Source organism: Rhincodon typus, chromosome 28 (assembly GCF_021869965.1).
Source record: "Rhincodon typus isolate 14 chromosome 28, sRhiTyp1.1, whole genome shotgun sequence".
NCBI classification, from domain to species: domain Eukaryota; kingdom Metazoa; phylum Chordata; class Chondrichthyes; order Orectolobiformes; family Rhincodontidae; genus Rhincodon; species Rhincodon typus.
Window position 1 is genome coordinate 21,722,558 of NC_063359.1, and position 19,031 is coordinate 21,741,588.

Below are 19,031 nucleotides of genomic sequence, written 5' to 3' on the forward strand. Positions count from 1 at the left end.
AAACTTCGTGATAGTACTTTCACTTTCATCATCCAAGTCATTAACATATACTGTAAATAATTGTGGGTCTGATTCTTGTGTTCAGGGTAATGGGTGCCTGGAACGCGTTGCCAGCGGAGGTGGTAGAGGCGGGCACGATAGCATCTTTTACGACGTATCTAGACAGATACATGAATGGGCAGGGAGCAGAGGGATAAAGATCCTTGGAAAATAGGGGACAAGTTTACATAGAGGATCTGGATCGGCGCAGGCTTGGAGGGCCGAAGGGCCTGTTCCTGTGCTGTAATTTTCTTTGTTCTTTGATTCCTGTGACACTCTACAAGTTACAGGTTGCCATCTTTATCCCAACTTTGACTTCTACTATTTAGCCACTCCACTATATTACCTCAACACCATGTGCAGTACCTTATCAAATGCTTTTTGGAAATTCAAATATATTACATCCATTGGTTCCCCTTTATCTATCCTGCATGATACCTCCTCAAAGAGGTCAGGCATGATTTCCCCATCATGAAGACTGAAAGGGAGCAGGGACCCAGATTACTATAAAAGTGATTCATTCAACATATCATGGAAATTAACATGGAAATTCCAATCCTATGTGCATAATTTTGATGCTCACCTATTTCATGTTGAACATATGAGACATAATAGGTTAAGTTTGGCATTTTCAGAAGTCTTGATGTTTGCCAGGACATTAGTAAAATGGATGGAACAATGATTTGCTGTTGGTACAGTCTTCTGTTAAATCATTTGGCCACTTTATCCAAACAGCAAATTTCAACAGTTCTTTTGGTGCCATGATACTTGCTATGCACCTAATCTAATTATATGGATGTTATTTTAATCACAAAAACATGTAGCAATAAAATAGGAATCAACGAAACCATTGTAGTTCCAGTGCAAATTCCAGTGATAACCGGCAATTATACAGGTTTTCAGTTCAAAATGTAAACTTACATCTGCCAAAAAAAATTATTTAATTTAAGGCAAATGTTGAATGAAAGTTGTGGTGACAAAACACCTTAAATGAGACTTTCAGAAGCAAAACTTGAGAAGCCACACAAATAATATCTCAAAAACAAAGCAAAAAGAAAAATATTCTATCACCACAATATGCGCATCATGGTGGTGGCTTCTAAACGCTTACAGTGGGCTTACTTCTTAAACCATGGCAGTCTATTTGGTGTTGGAAAACCCACAGTGGTGTTAGGGAGGGAATTCCAGGATTTCTACAAAGGTTAAGCTGGAAGCATATTATCACGAAACTGCTTAGGAAACTGACATTGTCAGAGAACAAAATCAATATTGTCGTACAATTATGAATGGAGATAGAAATCGCACACAGCCATACCAACCCCTAATCACTGTTTTCTCAGGCCTCTTTACTTAATGGTAGCTCAGCTAGAATGGACCAGTTTTGCTGCAGCAGGACATCTAATAATCTTTCCTATTTGTTTGACTTGTCACTGTACACTTCAGATTCAGCTTTAATGACAAGGTTGCTGAAATTGCAAGTTGATAACTGTGCAGCAAGGAATCAGAACATCTGGGAGCTTAGTGAACAGGGTATTTCCTTATCCAATGAAATTAAGGATTTGAGAGAAAAGCACAGGAAAGAGGATTAGAGTCTTTGGGATGTATAGCACAGAAACAGACCCTTCGGTCCAACTCGTCCATGCCGACCAGATATCCCAAATTAATCTAGTCCCATTTTCCAGTATTTGGCCCATATACATATAAATCCTTCCTATTCATGTATCCATCAAGATGCCTTTTAAATGTTATAATTGTACCAGCCTTCACCAACTCTTTTGGCAGTTCATGCCATACACGCGCCACCCTCTGCAAGAAAAAATTGCCCCTCAGGTCCCTTTTAAATCTTTCCCCTTTCACCTTAATCCAATGCCCTCTAGTTTTGGACTCCCCTATCCTGGGGAAAAGACCTTGGCTTTTCGCCTAATCATGCCCCTCATGATTTTATAAACCTCTATAAAGTCAACCCTCCGCTCTGACGCTACAGGCTTAAAGGGTCAAATGAGTGCTCCTGCTCCTAGTTCACATGTACGTACACAAAATGCCATTTAGCATTGCCAATGACCATGTGACAGACCACAACTTCTAGAAATTCACATTTAACCAATCATCTGCCTTTTACCTGAAGTTTTTGTACCTTTTATACATAAATAATGACAAGTTCCATTAGCTTCATTATTTTGACAGCAAAACCTGTTCCTACTATCTCTGATCCAATTTTTCTTTTAATAGTTGCCATATGAAATGCTTTCAGTAAAATGCAAAAAATTGATACAATATAAAAAAAAGGAAAATTGAATAAAATAACTTACTTTGTGGCTGAAATATAATATTTTGGTGTTCATTTAACAAACAAGTAGAAAGTTGTTCAACTATTTCTTGAATTTTTAAAAAATTCTTGGAATGTGGGCTTTTCTGTTGGGCTAGCATTTCTCACCCATCCTTTGATGCCCTTGAGAAGCTGGTGGTGAGTTGACTTCTTGAACCACAGCCGTCAATTTGGTGTTGGTAGATCCACAGCGCTGTTAGGGAGTGAATTCCAGGATTTTGACCCAGTTGCATTAAAAGAATATGATATATTTCCAAGTTAGGACGGTGAATAGCCTGGAGGGGAAATTGCATATGGTGGTGTTCCCATGCATCTATTGCCTTTGTCCTTTGAGATGGAAGTGACTGTAGTTTTGGAAGATGAATTTTGTAGATGGCACACACTACTGCTACTGATGAAGTGAATGTTTTTGGATGTGGTGCCAGTCGAGTGGGTTACTTTGCCCTGGATGGTGTCAAGCTTCCTGACTGCGATTGGAACTGCAGTCATCAAGCCAAATGGAGAATATTCCATCATATGCCTGATTTGTGCCTTGTCGATGGTGTGACAGGCTTTGGGGAGTAAGAGGGTAAGTTATTTGCCATAGAATTCCTGGCCTCTGACCGCTATTGTAATCACAGTGTGCATATGGCTAGTCCAGTTCAGTTTCAGGTCAATAATAATCCTAAGAATGTTGATAATTGGGGATTCAATGATGGTCATTCCATTGAATGACAAGGATGATGGTTAGATTCTCTCTCAAAAGGGATATTTCCTGAAAGATCTCCTGAGCAATATGAACTATTTCCTAAAGGTGCCTGTAAACTTCCCAATGAACTGTATTGTTTCATTTTTCCATTACTTATCAGAAATTCAATAATAATTTGTAAGTCATTCACTAGCTCCAGGATACTGATGGTATGTTAGTAAATAAATCATTGGCAGCTGTTCCTTTTTTGTTACGTTAGTTTACTTTAACGTCAGTATATATAATGCACATGTACTTTTTAAAAATGTGCTGTTGCTGCTGGAACTCATCATTGCACTTATCAAGAGACTCCATAATGCATTTTGCCCTAAATATATTCTATACAATATCGATTGCCAAATAAAAATGACTGACATGTGCAGTATTATTCAGTTTAATTACCTCATTAAATTATGCAGAACTCTTAAAAGTTGCAATAAATATTTCCTCCACACAATCACAATTTAACATTAAATTCATTTTTATCTGCTATAATGACATAATCCCGCCCCCCATACAGGTAGTTCTCCTTTAGCCCAATAGGTGCATTCTTGTGTGAGCTTGCACTGTGGAAAATCGCATAATAGGGAAATTGCTATAGAAAATCGGTATACCTGTACAGCAGAAAGTTTGTTATCCAAACAGCGTCTGCTTTTCATCAATTACGTTACAGCCAATTTGCGTCAACGAAACGCACGTCATAGCAGAACTACCTGTACTACTCATGATCATTGTATAACACGGTCAATTCTTAAGCTATCCATTAACTTCAATTATGTAGAGCCATAATGGATTATTCAGATGCAACTCACACATTTTTATTACATAGATTTCAAATGTTTTAATGCTTTTTTCATTCAATCCTATTGTTGAAATTGGTGAACACGGAAATGAGTGAGACCAAATCTTGTCCTTTACCACTGCCAGTTTGGTTGAATCTGCAAAGATTGATAAGGTACAAATCCCTGCTTTTGATGTGTTTGAGGTGAACTGAGTTTGATGGAATCTTAAACATAAAAGGATACAACCAGAAAACCACTGCATTACACTGCCTGCAACTAAACACAAATTGCAATTGGAAATGAAGATGTGTGGCTGAAGGAGCCTAGTGTTGTTCTATTGTCCAGTTATTGGGGAGTGTGGGGGTGGGGTTTGCCAGGTGGGGAGCAGTTTTCAAAGAATGAATTTTCATTAAAATTATTTCCAGGAATATATGATTTATTCTCTACATTGATACCAATAAGTAGGTTAAACAGGTTTACTTTGCTTCTTACTGTTCATATTTTTGGCCCTCCTCAGTAAGACTGAGTTTAGCTATTTGTAATAGCTGGAAATGCTTACATTATTTGCTTGCCTTGATTGTATCACTACCAACATGATGAGCCTAATTGAATATGTATAAGGGAATTGTGCTGCAGCAGCAATATTTATAACATTCTTTTTCCACTCGCTGTCCTGCAAACCCCATTTTGTTTCAATGTCTATTTTGTTATTCCATTTGCATCTTTTTAGTGCTTAGTATTTTCTGTCCATGTTAGTCCTCAAAATCTATAGAATCACAGCAAAATAAACCGGGATTGAGGCCTCCCTTTCATTATTTCTATGATCAAGGCAGCACATAATGGGGTCAACAATTAAGAGCTTGTTTCTGGATGAGTGCACAAAAATGCAAATAATTGTGCATTGTAGTCCACACGTGATCCATTTCCACTCTTATTTATCTATTTCCATTGACCAAATTCCTTACCAATTTGGCATATTTCTTATCAATTAGAAAGTTGGCCAGCTTCCTAACTACTTTTTTGTTCACTTTTTAAAATCTGATGACGGGCAAGAATTTTTTGCATAAGCCAACAACTTCAACTATATGACTTTACCATACCTCTGAAATTTGAGTTCTATTATTTCCATCAACACTATAACACATGCCATCGGTTTCCAAATTGCTTCTTTCCACTGTTCTCTGAAAACATTTGCTTTAAGGTAGAGGGAAATTATACAAAGTTTAATGGACTCATATTTCCAAAGGTGACGAATCTTGTTTACGCTGTTAAGTCCCTGAATTGTTTGAACTGTCATGAGATCTATAGGTTGAGGTTGAACTGGTGGGTGGTCCATGAATTAAGTTTAACAATTATGAAGGTGAAAGGCACTCAATTTTTTTTTAATGAGGATGAAATAATTAGCTTTAATTTAAAAAAAAAAACCTGATTTTGACTAATTATGAAGATGAAACTGAGCTTGGAAATTATGGGGACAACTTATTAAGCTCAAAGTGTCATGTATGCAATAACTAAGCCAGAGTCTAAATACCTGGGGGAGGGGGCAAGATTTTATAGAAACATGGGAGCAAGAGTAGGCCATTTTGTCCTTCGTGTCTGCTCCACCATGCAATATGACCATGGCCGATCCTCTTATCACAATGCCATACTCCTGCTTTGCTTTCCTTCCATGCTCCTTTAATACCTAAGAATTTAAGTGTCTCTTCCTTGAATGTTCTCAGATAAAATCAGATCCCCTCTCATTCTCCTAAACTCTGGTTCGGCTGGGCCTGTGTTCACTAATCTCTCTTCATACAATAGTCTGCCATCCCTATTTCACACATTGAAGTGTAGAACTTCACATTTATCCATATTATACTTCTTCTGCCATGCCTTTGCCCACGCTTCTGGACCACCTCCTTGCAACCCGCTCACAACTCACAATCCCATCTTGTTTTATATTATTAGCGAATTTAGAAATGTTGCATTTGGTTCCCTCATCCAGGTCAGTTATATATACCGTGACCAGTTGGAACCTAAGCACTGATTCTTAACACCCGACCAATCACTGCCTACCAACCGGAAAAAGACCGATTTATTACCACTGTGTGTTTTCTGCCTGACAAGTCATGTCAATGCATTACCCCATTGCATGTGCTTTAATTTTACTCACTAACCACTTGGGGGTCCTGATGAAATAGTCTTCTGAAAATCCAAATACACCACATCCACCAGTTCACCCTTTTCTATTCCACTAGTTACATCTTCAAAAATACTCCTGTAGATTGGTTAAGTGTGATCTGCCTCTCAAACTCTCACTGACTTTATTTAATTCTGTTAATACTTTCTAAGTGTTTGCTATCATGTCTTTTATAACAGATTTGAGTATTTTCCCCACATCTGATGTTAGGCTAACTGGTTTGTAATTCTCCTTTTTCTCTGATTCCCTTTTTAAATAGTGCGGTTACATTTGTCACCCTCCAATCTGTGGGAAATGCTCCAGCAATTACAGAATATTGGAAGACAACCATCAAATATTTCCAGTGCCACTTCCTTTCGTACTCTGGGATGTAGATTAACAGGCCAGCCTCCAAGAACTCTCCCGACACAACTCTCATCCACTTAGACTATGCTTCTGCACTTCACGGTGCAACAGCATCTGTCATTGTAATTTCACTGTGACAACACTGTTGTCAGGGCTATGAACCAAGCTCATGGACTAGACCAGGTCAGGCCACTTTCTTCGCACTCATTCACTTTGATTCCACCTGGATGCTCACATCTTCCCTGCCTTGCCTTCTCTAGAGATACCAGGCTCACAATACTCCTGGAGACCTGGGCCATTTAGCACTAACACAAAGCCAGGAGAGAGATAGAGAGAGTGAGCGAGCGAGAGAGAGCAAGAGAAAGAGAGAACACGAGAGAGAGAGAACGCGAGAGAGAGAGCGAGAAATGGGGAAGAGAGAGAGAGTGGGCGAGAGGGAGAGGGATTTGAGGAATGTTACCACTTACTCTGGTCAAGTGGCACAGGTCATCAATCTTCTTCCTACAGTGCTGGGCATTCCTCCTGATGGTTGAAACTGCACTGACCCAGGTGGTAACCTTGAATCAAGCTGGCATGGTGTTATGGTCCTCTTCTGGTCCCGGGGGAAGAGGATGTTCCATTCTGCACCACTCCATCTAACAGGACCTCCAGGCCCCTGTCTACGAAGGCGGCCATCAATTTACCCTTCTATGCCATATCTGGGCAAATACCAGGAACTGTACAGGGCAGTTCTGGATGAACAATGCATAACCAGATACATAAAGGGCATTTAAAGATGGTGCTAATGCCAAGGATGCCAATCCATTCGGGATATCCTGGCAGTGATGGGTCATTCCAGGTACGGTGGCAGAATGGGGCTGGAATCAGAAGAGAGGGATGGGCATGAGGGGTTTAAATAGTTACAGGTAAATTTGGTAAGATGTGATGAATAAACAAACTGGGCCTCATGGAGATAAACCCTGTATAAAACCTGACAAAAACTCACCGTTGAAAACAGAATAGATTCAGCCCTAAGTCATTATGGGGAGAATAGAATGAGTTCTGTGTGTTAGCAGATTGTAAAACTGAGCTACGGTTAGCGCAGTGGCTGAGATTTGTAGAATTTCTAACTGTAAAAGTATATGTTTCATATACTCTCAAACAAGACCTTGTACATTTAAAATGGACATCAGTTAGCCACATTCTTAAAAGAGCTTCCTTGTGTTCATTGGAATAAAGGTCAAAACATGAAAATGGTTTGCGAGTGACTATCTGATGTGACTGATTACCTGCAGCAGAGTCGTCACATGAATTCAGAATCAAAAATGTCAAAATTTGCAGACAGAACATTCAGATTTTGTATGCTGTCATTTTGCATTTAACAAGAGTGAACCAGTTGCCTTGGCAGCTGTTTAAAGTTTATTTGATTCTGTGTAATTATCTACTCCATAAATAAATCTCCTCTGCATTTGTTCTTTAAATAGTGATAACCAATTTTAAATTGACCTTAGGATAAGAGTACGTGTGAGCTAAACCAGGTGGGGGTAGACAGGTTCTTGATTTGCCATAGTGAAATCAGGAACTCTGGATTGCTAGTCCACCACAAAATGCATTGGCTGCCTTATCCTGACTATTACCTTCACCAACATTTTGATAGCACCTTTCACAAACTCCGAATGCAGCACCTGTGCTTTTGCGTGTAGACATGTCTTTAATGGAGTGAAGTGTGAAAGTGAATTCTCACACAACAAATTTCCATAACCAGCAATGTGATGATAATTGGATATACCTGTTTTTTTCTATTCCTTCGTAGGATGTGGGAGTCACTGGCCAAGCCAGTTCTTTTTTTTGTCCATCCCTAGTTGTCCTAGCGAGAGTGATTGTGAGCAGCCTTCTTGAACCTCTGCAGTCCTTGCAGTGTAGAGACATGTACAGTGCTACTGGGAAGGGAACTCCAAGATTTTAATAAGGTGGTGAGGAATAGTGATATCATTCCAGGTCAGGATGATGAGTGGCTTGGAGAGAAACTTGCAGGTGGTGGCATTTCAATTATCTCCTGTCCTTGTCCTTCAAGGTGGAAGTGGCTGAGGGGTTGGAAGATGCTAAGGAGGTTTGGTGAATTTCTGCAGTGCATCTTATAGACAGTACACACTGCTGCTACTGAGCATCAGTAGTGAAGGGAGTGGACGCTGGTGTATGTAATGCCAACCTAGTGGGCTGCTTTTTCCTGGATGATGCCAAGCTTCTTGACCGTTGTTGCAGCTGCACCCATCCAAGTAAGTGGGGAGTCAGGAGGCGAATTACTTGTTGCAAGGTTCCTAGTCTCTGACCTAATCTTGTAGCGATAAGGTTACAGATTTTGTTTTATATAATTCTGCTGCTAATGGCCCACTGTGCCTCATGAATGCCCAGGTTTAAGTTGCTAAGTGTTTTAGAAGTTGGTTCCCTTTAACATGGTGATAGAGCCATACAGCACAATGGAGAGTAACCTCAGTGACTACAGAACTTCAGATCTACAAGGAGTCTACGACAGTCACTTCTACTGACATGGTTGAAATGGACATATCTGTGACAGGTGGTTTGGTGAGTAAAGGTTCAGGCAGATTTTGATTTCTCCCTCGTTTGTTCCCTCACCTCCCTCCACAAACACCGTGTAGTCCTTCAGTAATCAGCCAGCTTTGCTATGACAGTCATGGGGACAGACATTGAAGTCCCTCATCCAGAGCTGATTCTGCACCCTTACCCCACTTGGTGCTTTCTCTTAGTGGTGTTCAACATGGAACAGTACTGATTCATCAGCTGACAGAGTGGGGACTTTGTAGTGAACAGCTGGAGGTGGACTCGTCTACTTTTGACCTGAAACCTTGAGATTTCATGAGGTCAGGAATTGATGTTGTGGACTCCTTCCTGATTGTGTAGTAGTTCTGATGGGTACGTCCTGCTGGTGGGACAGATCATATCCAGAGATGGTGATGGTGAAGTTTGGTACATTGTTTGCAAGAAATTTTGCTTGGTTAGTCCGTGGGACATCTCTCTCAATCTTAGCAGAGGACTTTGCAGAGTGTACAGGATGTATTTCCTTTATTCATTAATGAGATGAGGGCATTGCTGGTTAGGCAGCATTTATTGCTGATCCCTAATTGCTCAGACGACCATTCAGCCAACCACATTGCTATGGGTCTGGAGTCACATGTACACTAGGCTAGGTAAGGATCTATTCCTTACAGGACATTAGTGAACCAGATGGGTTTGTCTAACAATCGATAATGGATTCATGGTCATCATTAGATTCATAATTCCAGATATTTTATTGAATTCAAATTCCACCATCTGCCGTGGTGGGATTCAAACCCGGGTCCCCAGAATGTTATCTGGGTCCCTGTATTAACAGTCCAGCAATAATACCACTAGGCTATCGCCTCCCGCTATGCTGTCATTTCTAGTTCTTGGGTCTCTGTTAGGTGGTTCAATTGGTTTCAAACCCTTCTTTTGGCTTTTCAGTCGTTTGAAACAACTGAACAGATTACTGTGTCATTTCAAGGGGCAGTTAAGAGTCAAACACATTACTGAGGATCTGGAGTTGTATTTATTCCTGACCAGGTTGGTACCTCATGTTTTCCCCAAAGGGCACTAATCAATTAGATGGATTTTTCCTGCAACGGATTGGTTGCCATTAGGCTAGCTTTCAGTTCCACATTTTTTTTATTGAAATCAAATTGCATCACCCCAGGGTGGGATTTGAACTCATGGCCGCAGAGCTTGAGCATGGGGCTCTGGTTACTTATCCAGTGATATTACCACTAGATCACTGCTGCCACCACCTTCCTTAATTACTGTTGATTAAAGGATAGGTATTGGCCAGGAATCCGATTTTCCTTTCGGATGAGATACTTTACTCTTGTGGAAAAGGACACTCTTGGTTTAATTTTTTTCCTGAAAGCCAACACCTTTAACAGTGCAGCCTTCCATCTACTCAACACTGAAGTGTTGACCTAGATTTTACTTTGAACATCTGGAGTGGAAATTGAAACCTCGACCTTCTGCCTCATTGGTGGGATTGCAACCTACTGAGTCATGGCTGGCACAGTGGATAGGCAATAGTAAAACTGAGCTCAAAAACAGAAAAGTCTGAGTTTTCTCTTGGATTGGTAACAGGGTGAACTAATTTTGTAAATAATCACAAAGTTTGACAAAAAGTTATTGAAATGTTACATAAAGAACTCATACTTTCACAGGAGTTATGGCAAATTTAATTTGGATTTTTGAAATCCTTAAAACATATGCTTGAAAACTCTCGCATTTAGAAGTCTGAGGTTTTCTTGTTGCAGTTTTAGCTCTTTGCTCCATTGGAATTGGACCTATTTGCTGCAATATTCAAAGCCCATCGAGGTAATTGGGTGCTCGGTTTTTGCTGACTTTGCAGAAAATCTTTTAGTAACTTACTCAATTTTGTTTGTTAGGTTTTTAGCTGAGCATTAATAACTGAACCTCAGGACAGTAACATGTCTCCAGTATTAATTTTCACAGTTTCTGCAAACCTGGAGCACTGCCAGGTGAAAATAAAAAAAAAATTCTTGTGGCAGTATCTTCCGAGATTGACAACAATTAAGAGAGTCATTAAACTTTCTGCACAAGTACAGCTGTGGGGAAGTAAAATATAGACCTTTAATAAATAATGGAGCAAAAACAGAGAGAGTTTACACAGGAGAATCATTACTTTTATTACTTTCGAGTCCCATGGCATCACTCTGTCACTTTACAATTCCATTCCACCATCTTAATTACAAAAGTCATTTGTTCACAGTCGTATGAGTCAGAACCAATAACAGAACAAAAATATTATTGCACTGAATCTCAGCCCTGCTGTTTCTGTGCTATACATTTTTTTTACTAGTAGTAAAATGTGCAGTGAACCAGTATCTATATAATCTTTGATTCGAATTCTCTTCAGAAATCAACAGTGTCTTTGGACAGAAAAATGCAGAAACCTGTACATACAGCCAACTTTGGGAAAATAGCCATAGATCATGAACTCTTGAAGTTCAGGGGTAGGAGTCTGACTAATTCTTCAAAAATCTGCCTTTTGCAGTTTTGGGATAACGTCAATTATACTTTTTGTTTGAATAGGTCATACTAAACACCTGGCATATTTTTATGTTCCTGAATGGATATTTGAAAGGTTCAACTGAGACCAGTGTCAGTAAGCTTCAACTATAAAAGAACAGATACTTAAATATGAAAACCATGGGCCCTCTATAATACTTGAGGAAACACTGCTAATAGCAGTTAAGATTAAAGTGTCACTGAGGCCTCAGTTACAAATACTAGATGTACTATAACTCCAATTACAAGTAAAGGTATATCAGTTATTGTTTAATGCTAATGCCAGCAGAAATTCACTGATGATATACTTATATGTGCAGTCAGTCTGGATTGAAGCTCACTGGAAAAACCATCATAGTCACTTATTAAATCTGCTTTGCTGTTATTAAATATGTGAAGTAAACCCTTTTGGGAAACTTGAAGATTTTGACTGCACAATTTAAAATTCAATGCATAAAACACATTCACGGTATCACTGACAAATACATTAAAACAGAAGTAGGTGCATAGAACAAAACTGCATGCCTGACAAGTACTGCTGTAACAAAAATATTTTTTACAATATATTCAGAAACTCCGTACACTTATTTAGCAGCAACTTATTTGGCCAAGTTACAAAAGCACTGTGCAAGCGTTAACGAATTCGAAAACACACTAGGGCCTCCTACATCATATTGTACAATGCCTGGGCTTCACTATTATCAACGTAAGGAATTACTGACTTAGGATAAATCTAACAGGTTCAGTAACATAGAGACTATTTTGCATATAACATCAGCTTCAGACTACCAAAGCATTGTACATTCCACAAATGTTTGAGGCACAAGTTAATAAGGAATCCTAATTCCCAGGAAGTGTGTGCACCACAGTTTATGTGACAAATAACAGAAATGAATACAACATCACACAAAACACTGAATTACAAATTAAGCTGGATTTCCCCAAAAGTATATTGTACATCATTCAGAATGTAAAATCTATTTGAAACATCTAAATTCTGCATCATTACAGCATTCCAACCTGTGTCAGTACCTCAGATCTTATAGGATTTATAGAAATTCCTTGAAATCAGTTATTCATCTAGAATCAACTTCTAGTATTTTTTTTAAAGTTAGGTTTAGTTGGAGAAGAGATTTTCACACTGACTCCTTGCTTTAGTATGCAACCACTTTAAGCATGGATTGAAATAAACAATAATCTGAATAAAAATGTGCATTAGTATTGAACTGTAGCACCTTAATCTTCTGTAATTTCATGAACCTAAAACAATACATTTTCATCACTATTTTTTGCACTAATACATGAGAAAGAATTTTGGCTATGAAGGCAAACTGAATGTACAATTGCAGAGTATCTATGCCAACTAAGCTATCTCCATTATTGTCATTGGTATGTAATGTTCCAGTGCAAAATATGCAATGTAAAACACTAAAAGGAAACACTGAGCACTTATCTGCGAGCTTATCCTAGAGTGATTTTGTATCATAATTTCTAGTTATTAACATTTGGATGTTCTACCAACAGGACAAAAAAAGTTAATATTTCATGCTACCAAAAGTCTCAACTCATTCGTTCATAAGTCCTGGCAATTAAATTAAAACAAAGGTTTGGCTGTTTGTATTATTAGGCAACCATTAATTGCAAAAATAACACTTAATGTTTCAAGCTTCTTGAGTAATGCATGTGAAAGTACTTAGTGGAAGATTGTTTAAAAATGCAAAGCAAAATTAACAGTTGGATAATACTTGGGTTTGATGATCAATTCAAAAAGTGCACCTTTAAAATCTCAATAAATCAGAAAATTAACTTATTTTGAAAGGCAAATGCACATAATATACTGAAAATATAAGTGTTTAAATGCCTTTTTTACGATACCTGTATCATGTTGTAGCAGTGATCACAAACCTACTTTGATCCTTATCTTATAAATTAATGGAACTCATTTGAGTAACAATGTGTCATGAAATGTAATGACATTTGCTGAACCTTTAAACAGCTGAGGAGAGGCTTTGTGCATTTGTGAGGGTGTGTGCGCGCATGTTCCTAAATGAAAGTCAGCAAATATGCAATTTGTACACATCATGGTTATCTTTTGTACAACATTGTTGAAGAAATGTGATTTGGGTGACCCCTCCTTTTGGGCACAGGATATCCCCTGCTCAGAGCACTGCAAGGAGCAGAATAAATTTTCAAGCTTAATAAAACTGCGTGCATTTGAAGGCAATTGTGTTCTAATGGAACACACAAGGGACAATGGAACAATACCAACAGATCCAGTTTTACTGAGGAAATATGAAAACTGACTCAATATCGGAAACATTATCAACTAATGTGATCAAACTGGGGAAAGGATAAACATCAAGAATGTTGCTTTGTAACACGTAAATATACAATAATTTATAAATACTGAATTTGTCACTATTATCAAATCTAGGAACTGATACTTGTGAAAATTCGACTGCATTCATGATCAATTACTTTACTTGCAAGAATATAATTCATGTGTAGTATAACTAAGCGTAATGTTCCTTACTGATGGCTTTTAAACTTCAGTTCAGCTCGGACTATTATTGAAGATAACAAAATTACCAGGAGTAGGTTGCTGGCCTAAGGAAACCTTTCTAATTTCTAATCAACATTGTTTCTGTAACTTGCTGAACAAATACAAATGTAAAACAGAAGTAAAATTGGATTTGATATACTCTGTCCTTAATTGGAAATTTTGATTTTTAATCTCTTTTCACCTAGGTGTACCATTCACGAAATGCAGAATATGTCAGATATGATTCTTGAACGGCAGCTGGAAAAGCCGTTTCAAATTTATAAGTGTTGGACGGAAGAAAAATAAAAACTATTCTAGCACATTAACAAACCTTCTCTTCTCAATCTGCAACAAAATTATCTTTATATGAATATAATCAGAAATGAGTTAACAGAGATTCCAGGTATAGACTACACTTTTAGATTTCCTTTCAGGCAACTTTACTGTTTGACACAATGGTAACAAAATAATACTTGACCGTAGTAAATGGAAGTGGCTAAAATCTGGTCAGATCGATGATACAGCATAATTTTTATAAGAATTTGAAGGAGTTCAAAGGTGTTCTCCTCTGATCATCACCAAAATTATTTGCAAAAAGCTAAAGAACACTGTCTTGATGCAAACGAAGATGTGGCACTTCATAGCCTGCATGAGTTAAAAAGCTGATTAACACATCAAAAATTTCATTTCTGTGCCTTGAAAGGACTTACTATAATTTGAAGATTACTGACCTGCATCAGCACAAGATTCTGATTTCCCATTGCCCAGTGCACTGGTATTTTTGTTTGAACAGTTAGTGGTAAGAACAGGCTTACATCATTTATTTCCAACTATAGAACACCTGCAAGAGCTCTGCTCCAGTTGGAATGCAATGCATTTCTTGTCTATGCTTCTAATACCCAAAGTTGCTTGTTACTAATACCACTAGTAGTAGCTGTACATTAGATATGGAGCTGTGAATTTTTTAAAACAAATCTAATTATCCATTAGCCTAGGCACAATCAATAGACATAGCATCTATCCCACAGCAAAGCCAGTGTAAATACTTTACTAACAAGACTGAATTACAGCAGCAACATTGAGCTGTAAGAGAAATGCATGATTATAGTGTTGTATGGAATTACTTTGCTTCCTTTTTGGTTTCATCCACGTACATCTACATTAATTTCACAATAATTTATCGTAATTAACAGTTTCAAAAAGAAGTTTGCATTCAGGAGGCATTGATTTTACTCTGTGATGTAGGAAAACTCAAATGGTTTGATAAAATTTAGATAAATATAACATTCATTGCATGGTATCCCATATAATTATCAAAATATTACAGGATCAACAAGAGCACGATAGAAAGATGTAGCAAACATAATATCTGCACTGTTAGCTACGAGTTGTGGAATTAAATGGCTGTAGCATGATGCAAAGGTTTAGGTTCAATGATGAGAAATGGTGAGTTGCAATATTAGTACATTAATATAAGTGACTTAAACATCAATGACATTATTGAGTTTTCAAAAAGAAACATCAGGAATCAAGAAAACAAGGCAACCTCAATCCAAGTTTCAGCAATTTTGCTGGAGTGTTTCTTAACAGAAAAATTACTGCAAAAGTCACATTTATCACCAAACAGAACAGATCACATTCAAGTCATGATAAATGGCTTGATGAACATAGAAATGTAGTGTAGTAGCTCCTCACTATAACATTTGTTGATACAATATGCATTCTTTATAATTCTTTACTAGAGAAACCAGACTCAACCAGCATTTATACAATGCACCCCTTGACACCTGATACTTTTTCATGTGGCACCCAAAGGCTGCAGTTTAGAAAAGCTCTACTTCTGTCACTCTATTATTGGAACATTTTAATTGCTATTTTTATTCAAAGGTCTCCCATTTTTTCCTGAGCTGGTCCACTCTACTTTGTGATGGTGCTGCCTCCTTCTTACTTGCATTAAGCAAATCGGTAAATGGGTCTTGAGCCTTGCCAGGATTGGATGATTGTAATATTCTTTCAAGACCTTTGGGCGGCTTTGGTGGGACTAATGGTGGCTCAGCCACATTTTTCGTTGTGCCACCCACCGCTAGACTGGAATCAGCCACACTTAGGCCTGCCTTTCCTGCAGTTTTCGCAAAACTTATACCTCCGAGGCTGGCTGAAATTGCACTTTTCTGAATAAACGTACCAGATGGAGGGACAGCGGGGGGCTGACTGTACAAGTGGTGAAGGGAAGGTGCTGAGTAGTTCCTGTGAGGCATTTGGGGTTGGAAGAAACCTGAATTTGAAGGCAGATAGCTTGAAACAAAAGCAGATGCTGGAGTTGGAGCAAAATGGCTTGTAGAGGGCTGCCCTGGAGGAAAATGAAGAGCTGCTGGCATTGTTTGAGAAAATGGATAAGACGGTGGCTGTGGAAATTGACCGATTGATGCTGGGCTGGGAGTTGAATATCCTTGTGTTTGGCTGAATTGTAAGGAGGCAGGTGGAGCACTTATTCCAAGGTCAGTTCCTGATGGAGTGAAACCACTAGGAGCCGGAGGTGAAGACAAAAACAGTGCAGGTGTTAATGAACTTTTAGGAGCTGGAGATTGGCTCCCATCAAGACTGGAACTGGCACTCAGTGGATCCAGAAGACTTAAAAGATCGTTTCTCCTATCCATTTCTGCACTGATTTTAATAGGTTTCAGGATTTCAACAGCAGATGAACTTAACATTAGATGAGGAGATGAATTCAATGATTGGTTTAAGTCTGGTGCTTGAGGTTTCTTTTCAACTCCAACTGTTTCTTGTAACATCTCCGAAGCTGGGCCAGTGCCGGAGACAATTCTATCTTGTCTGGAGCTGTCCCGTAATACTGTTGGTACTTGATTAACTTCCGGAAATACTGGCTGTTTGACTCCTCGACTGACAGCTACTGGAGGCGGAAGCACTATCCCTTTTTCTGTTGACCTCCTACCATGAGGCCTTGGGATTGTAATGCTGCCTTGTCCACTTGCAATTGTTTTGGAAGCAGGCACTGAACTGTCCGTCTTCAAAGCCTCAGCATCAATCCCAGTGAAGAAACTTTCAAAATGAATGTTGCCAGGCGATGAACTACTGATAGACTTGATACTTAGAGCCATGTCATCTTGTCCCGTGCTGCGTAACTTTGTATGAGGCAGAGTATGGTGCAGTCCTACTGACATGGTCTTGCTCTTCTCAGCTGAAGTCATTACTTTCCACTGCAAAGTTGCATACAAGAATAAAATAACAAACATTTTTAAATCATAACAGTACATTGTCATAATTTAGTTGACTAGGGCTTTGAGAGGTTGCATGCATATGAAAACAAGGTACAATGCATTAATCGAGTTGAATTCTCTGGGCACTACTGTAAATTACAAAAAATGCAGTCGATAAAGTTTTATGGGGTGGTCATATTTCCAAGCTATTTTTAATCATTATCAACTTAGGATTTTGAGTGACATACCCCACTGTGCTAATACTGATAATGGTTATCAGATTTCTAAATATGGGCTAGTTTCTTTCTATGATATCATAGATAAATTTCATCGATTGATTTCCAGCATTATTGAAAACAAAATTACAAGGCACCTGCCTGTTATGCAGTTCGAACTTGTTTGCAAGAAAAATGGCTAGACTACCCCTTTGCTCATCATGTTACTTGAAACTAAACAACAGAATGGCCTTTTAAACAAAGTAAGTGTACCCCTTTGAGGAGGAGAAGCTGCTGCTCAGTGGGATCTGGAGAACCAAAATACAAGCACTGTCTTTTTCAGTTACTCTTTCAGCAGCCAGTTCACCCAGTTCGATTGCAGAACCACTAATTCAGGGAAGACAGCTTAGTCTTCTCTCCAAGGCAAATACTCCCAATGTCTTCAATCTATCTTCATTACCGAAATTTTTGACTTGCAGCATTTAACTGAGATCATAGCGATTTCATCCACAGCTTAGACAGCCCAGTGTTTCCTCTTTTAGGAAAGATCAATCAAGTTAGGTGCTACGCAAGCCTGCCTTGGGATAACACATCCCAGAAGGTGGGTTCATGCACGAGGACACCCAGATTGCTCGGCACTGAAGCACTCTGACATTTCTCTCTATTCAGATAATAAGTTTCTATTCTTCTGACTGAAACAGATAACGTCATACTTATCTACAGTAAACCCCATCTGTCAATTTCTGGCCAACTCACTAAATCAGTCCATATCCATTTGTAAATAGACTCAGGGGAACAGAGTGGACTCAATTGTGGGGTGGAGGGAAGGAGAACGAATGAGGGTGGGTAGGAGAACGGATTGGAGGGAAAGGAGAAAGCACGTGTTGTGGGGGGGTGGAAGGAAAATGGACGGGGGTGGGGAAGGAGAACGGTCAGGTGAGGGGAAGGAGAACGGTCAGGTGAGGGGAAGGAGAACAGATGAGGGATGGATGGGGGAAAAGGTGGAGAATGGACGGGGGAGGGGGAGAAGTGGAGAATGGACAGGGGAGGGGGATGGCAGATGGACACTGGGGGGGAATGGCGGATGTGCTGGGGTCGGGGGGGGGCGGTGGAAGGTGGATGGACGGCGAGAGAGATCAGGCAATAAGGTGAAAAATTCTAATTAAAGACAATGCAGCTGGTCAACTGTTTCTAACTGCAAAATGGACTGTTTAAACATCGTACAAGTAGATCCCTACAATCATTCACGAGATTAGGAAGGAGAATGGAAGGGGGGAAAACGGATAATAGACGGGGAGGGATGAGGAGGGTGGCAGGGGGAAGGAGATGGAAAATGGGGGAGGGAGAAGGTATGGAGGGGATGGGAGAAGGAGAAGGAACCATGGGGGTGGGGGAATGGACGCAGGAATGGAGGAGGGATGGAAAAAAGGAAGAATTTACAGTGAGGGGTAGAAGGAGAAGGAGAATGGAGGGGGTAGAAGGAGAAGGAGAATGGAGGGGGTAGAAGGAGAAGGAGAATGGAGGGGGTTGAAGGAGAAGGAGAATGGAGGGGGTTGAAGGAGAAGGAGAATGGAGG

General features: G+C 39.3%; 1 protein-coding gene across 1 annotated transcript in view; it reads right to left on the minus strand.

Moving 5' to 3' along the window:
- Positions 1-11,073: 11,073 nt before the first annotated feature.
- LOC109912627 (DENN domain-containing protein 1A-like) overlaps positions 11,074-19,031 on the minus strand; it is a 164,607-nt gene continuing 156,649 nt past the window's right edge. Inside the window, exon 4 of the mRNA XM_048613578.1 lies at positions 11,074-17,240. Within this exon, the coding sequence (XP_048469535.1) occupies positions 15,900-17,240 (1,341 nt within the window). The 3' untranslated portion in view covers positions 11,074-15,899. The remainder of the gene's footprint in view (positions 17,241-19,031) is intronic.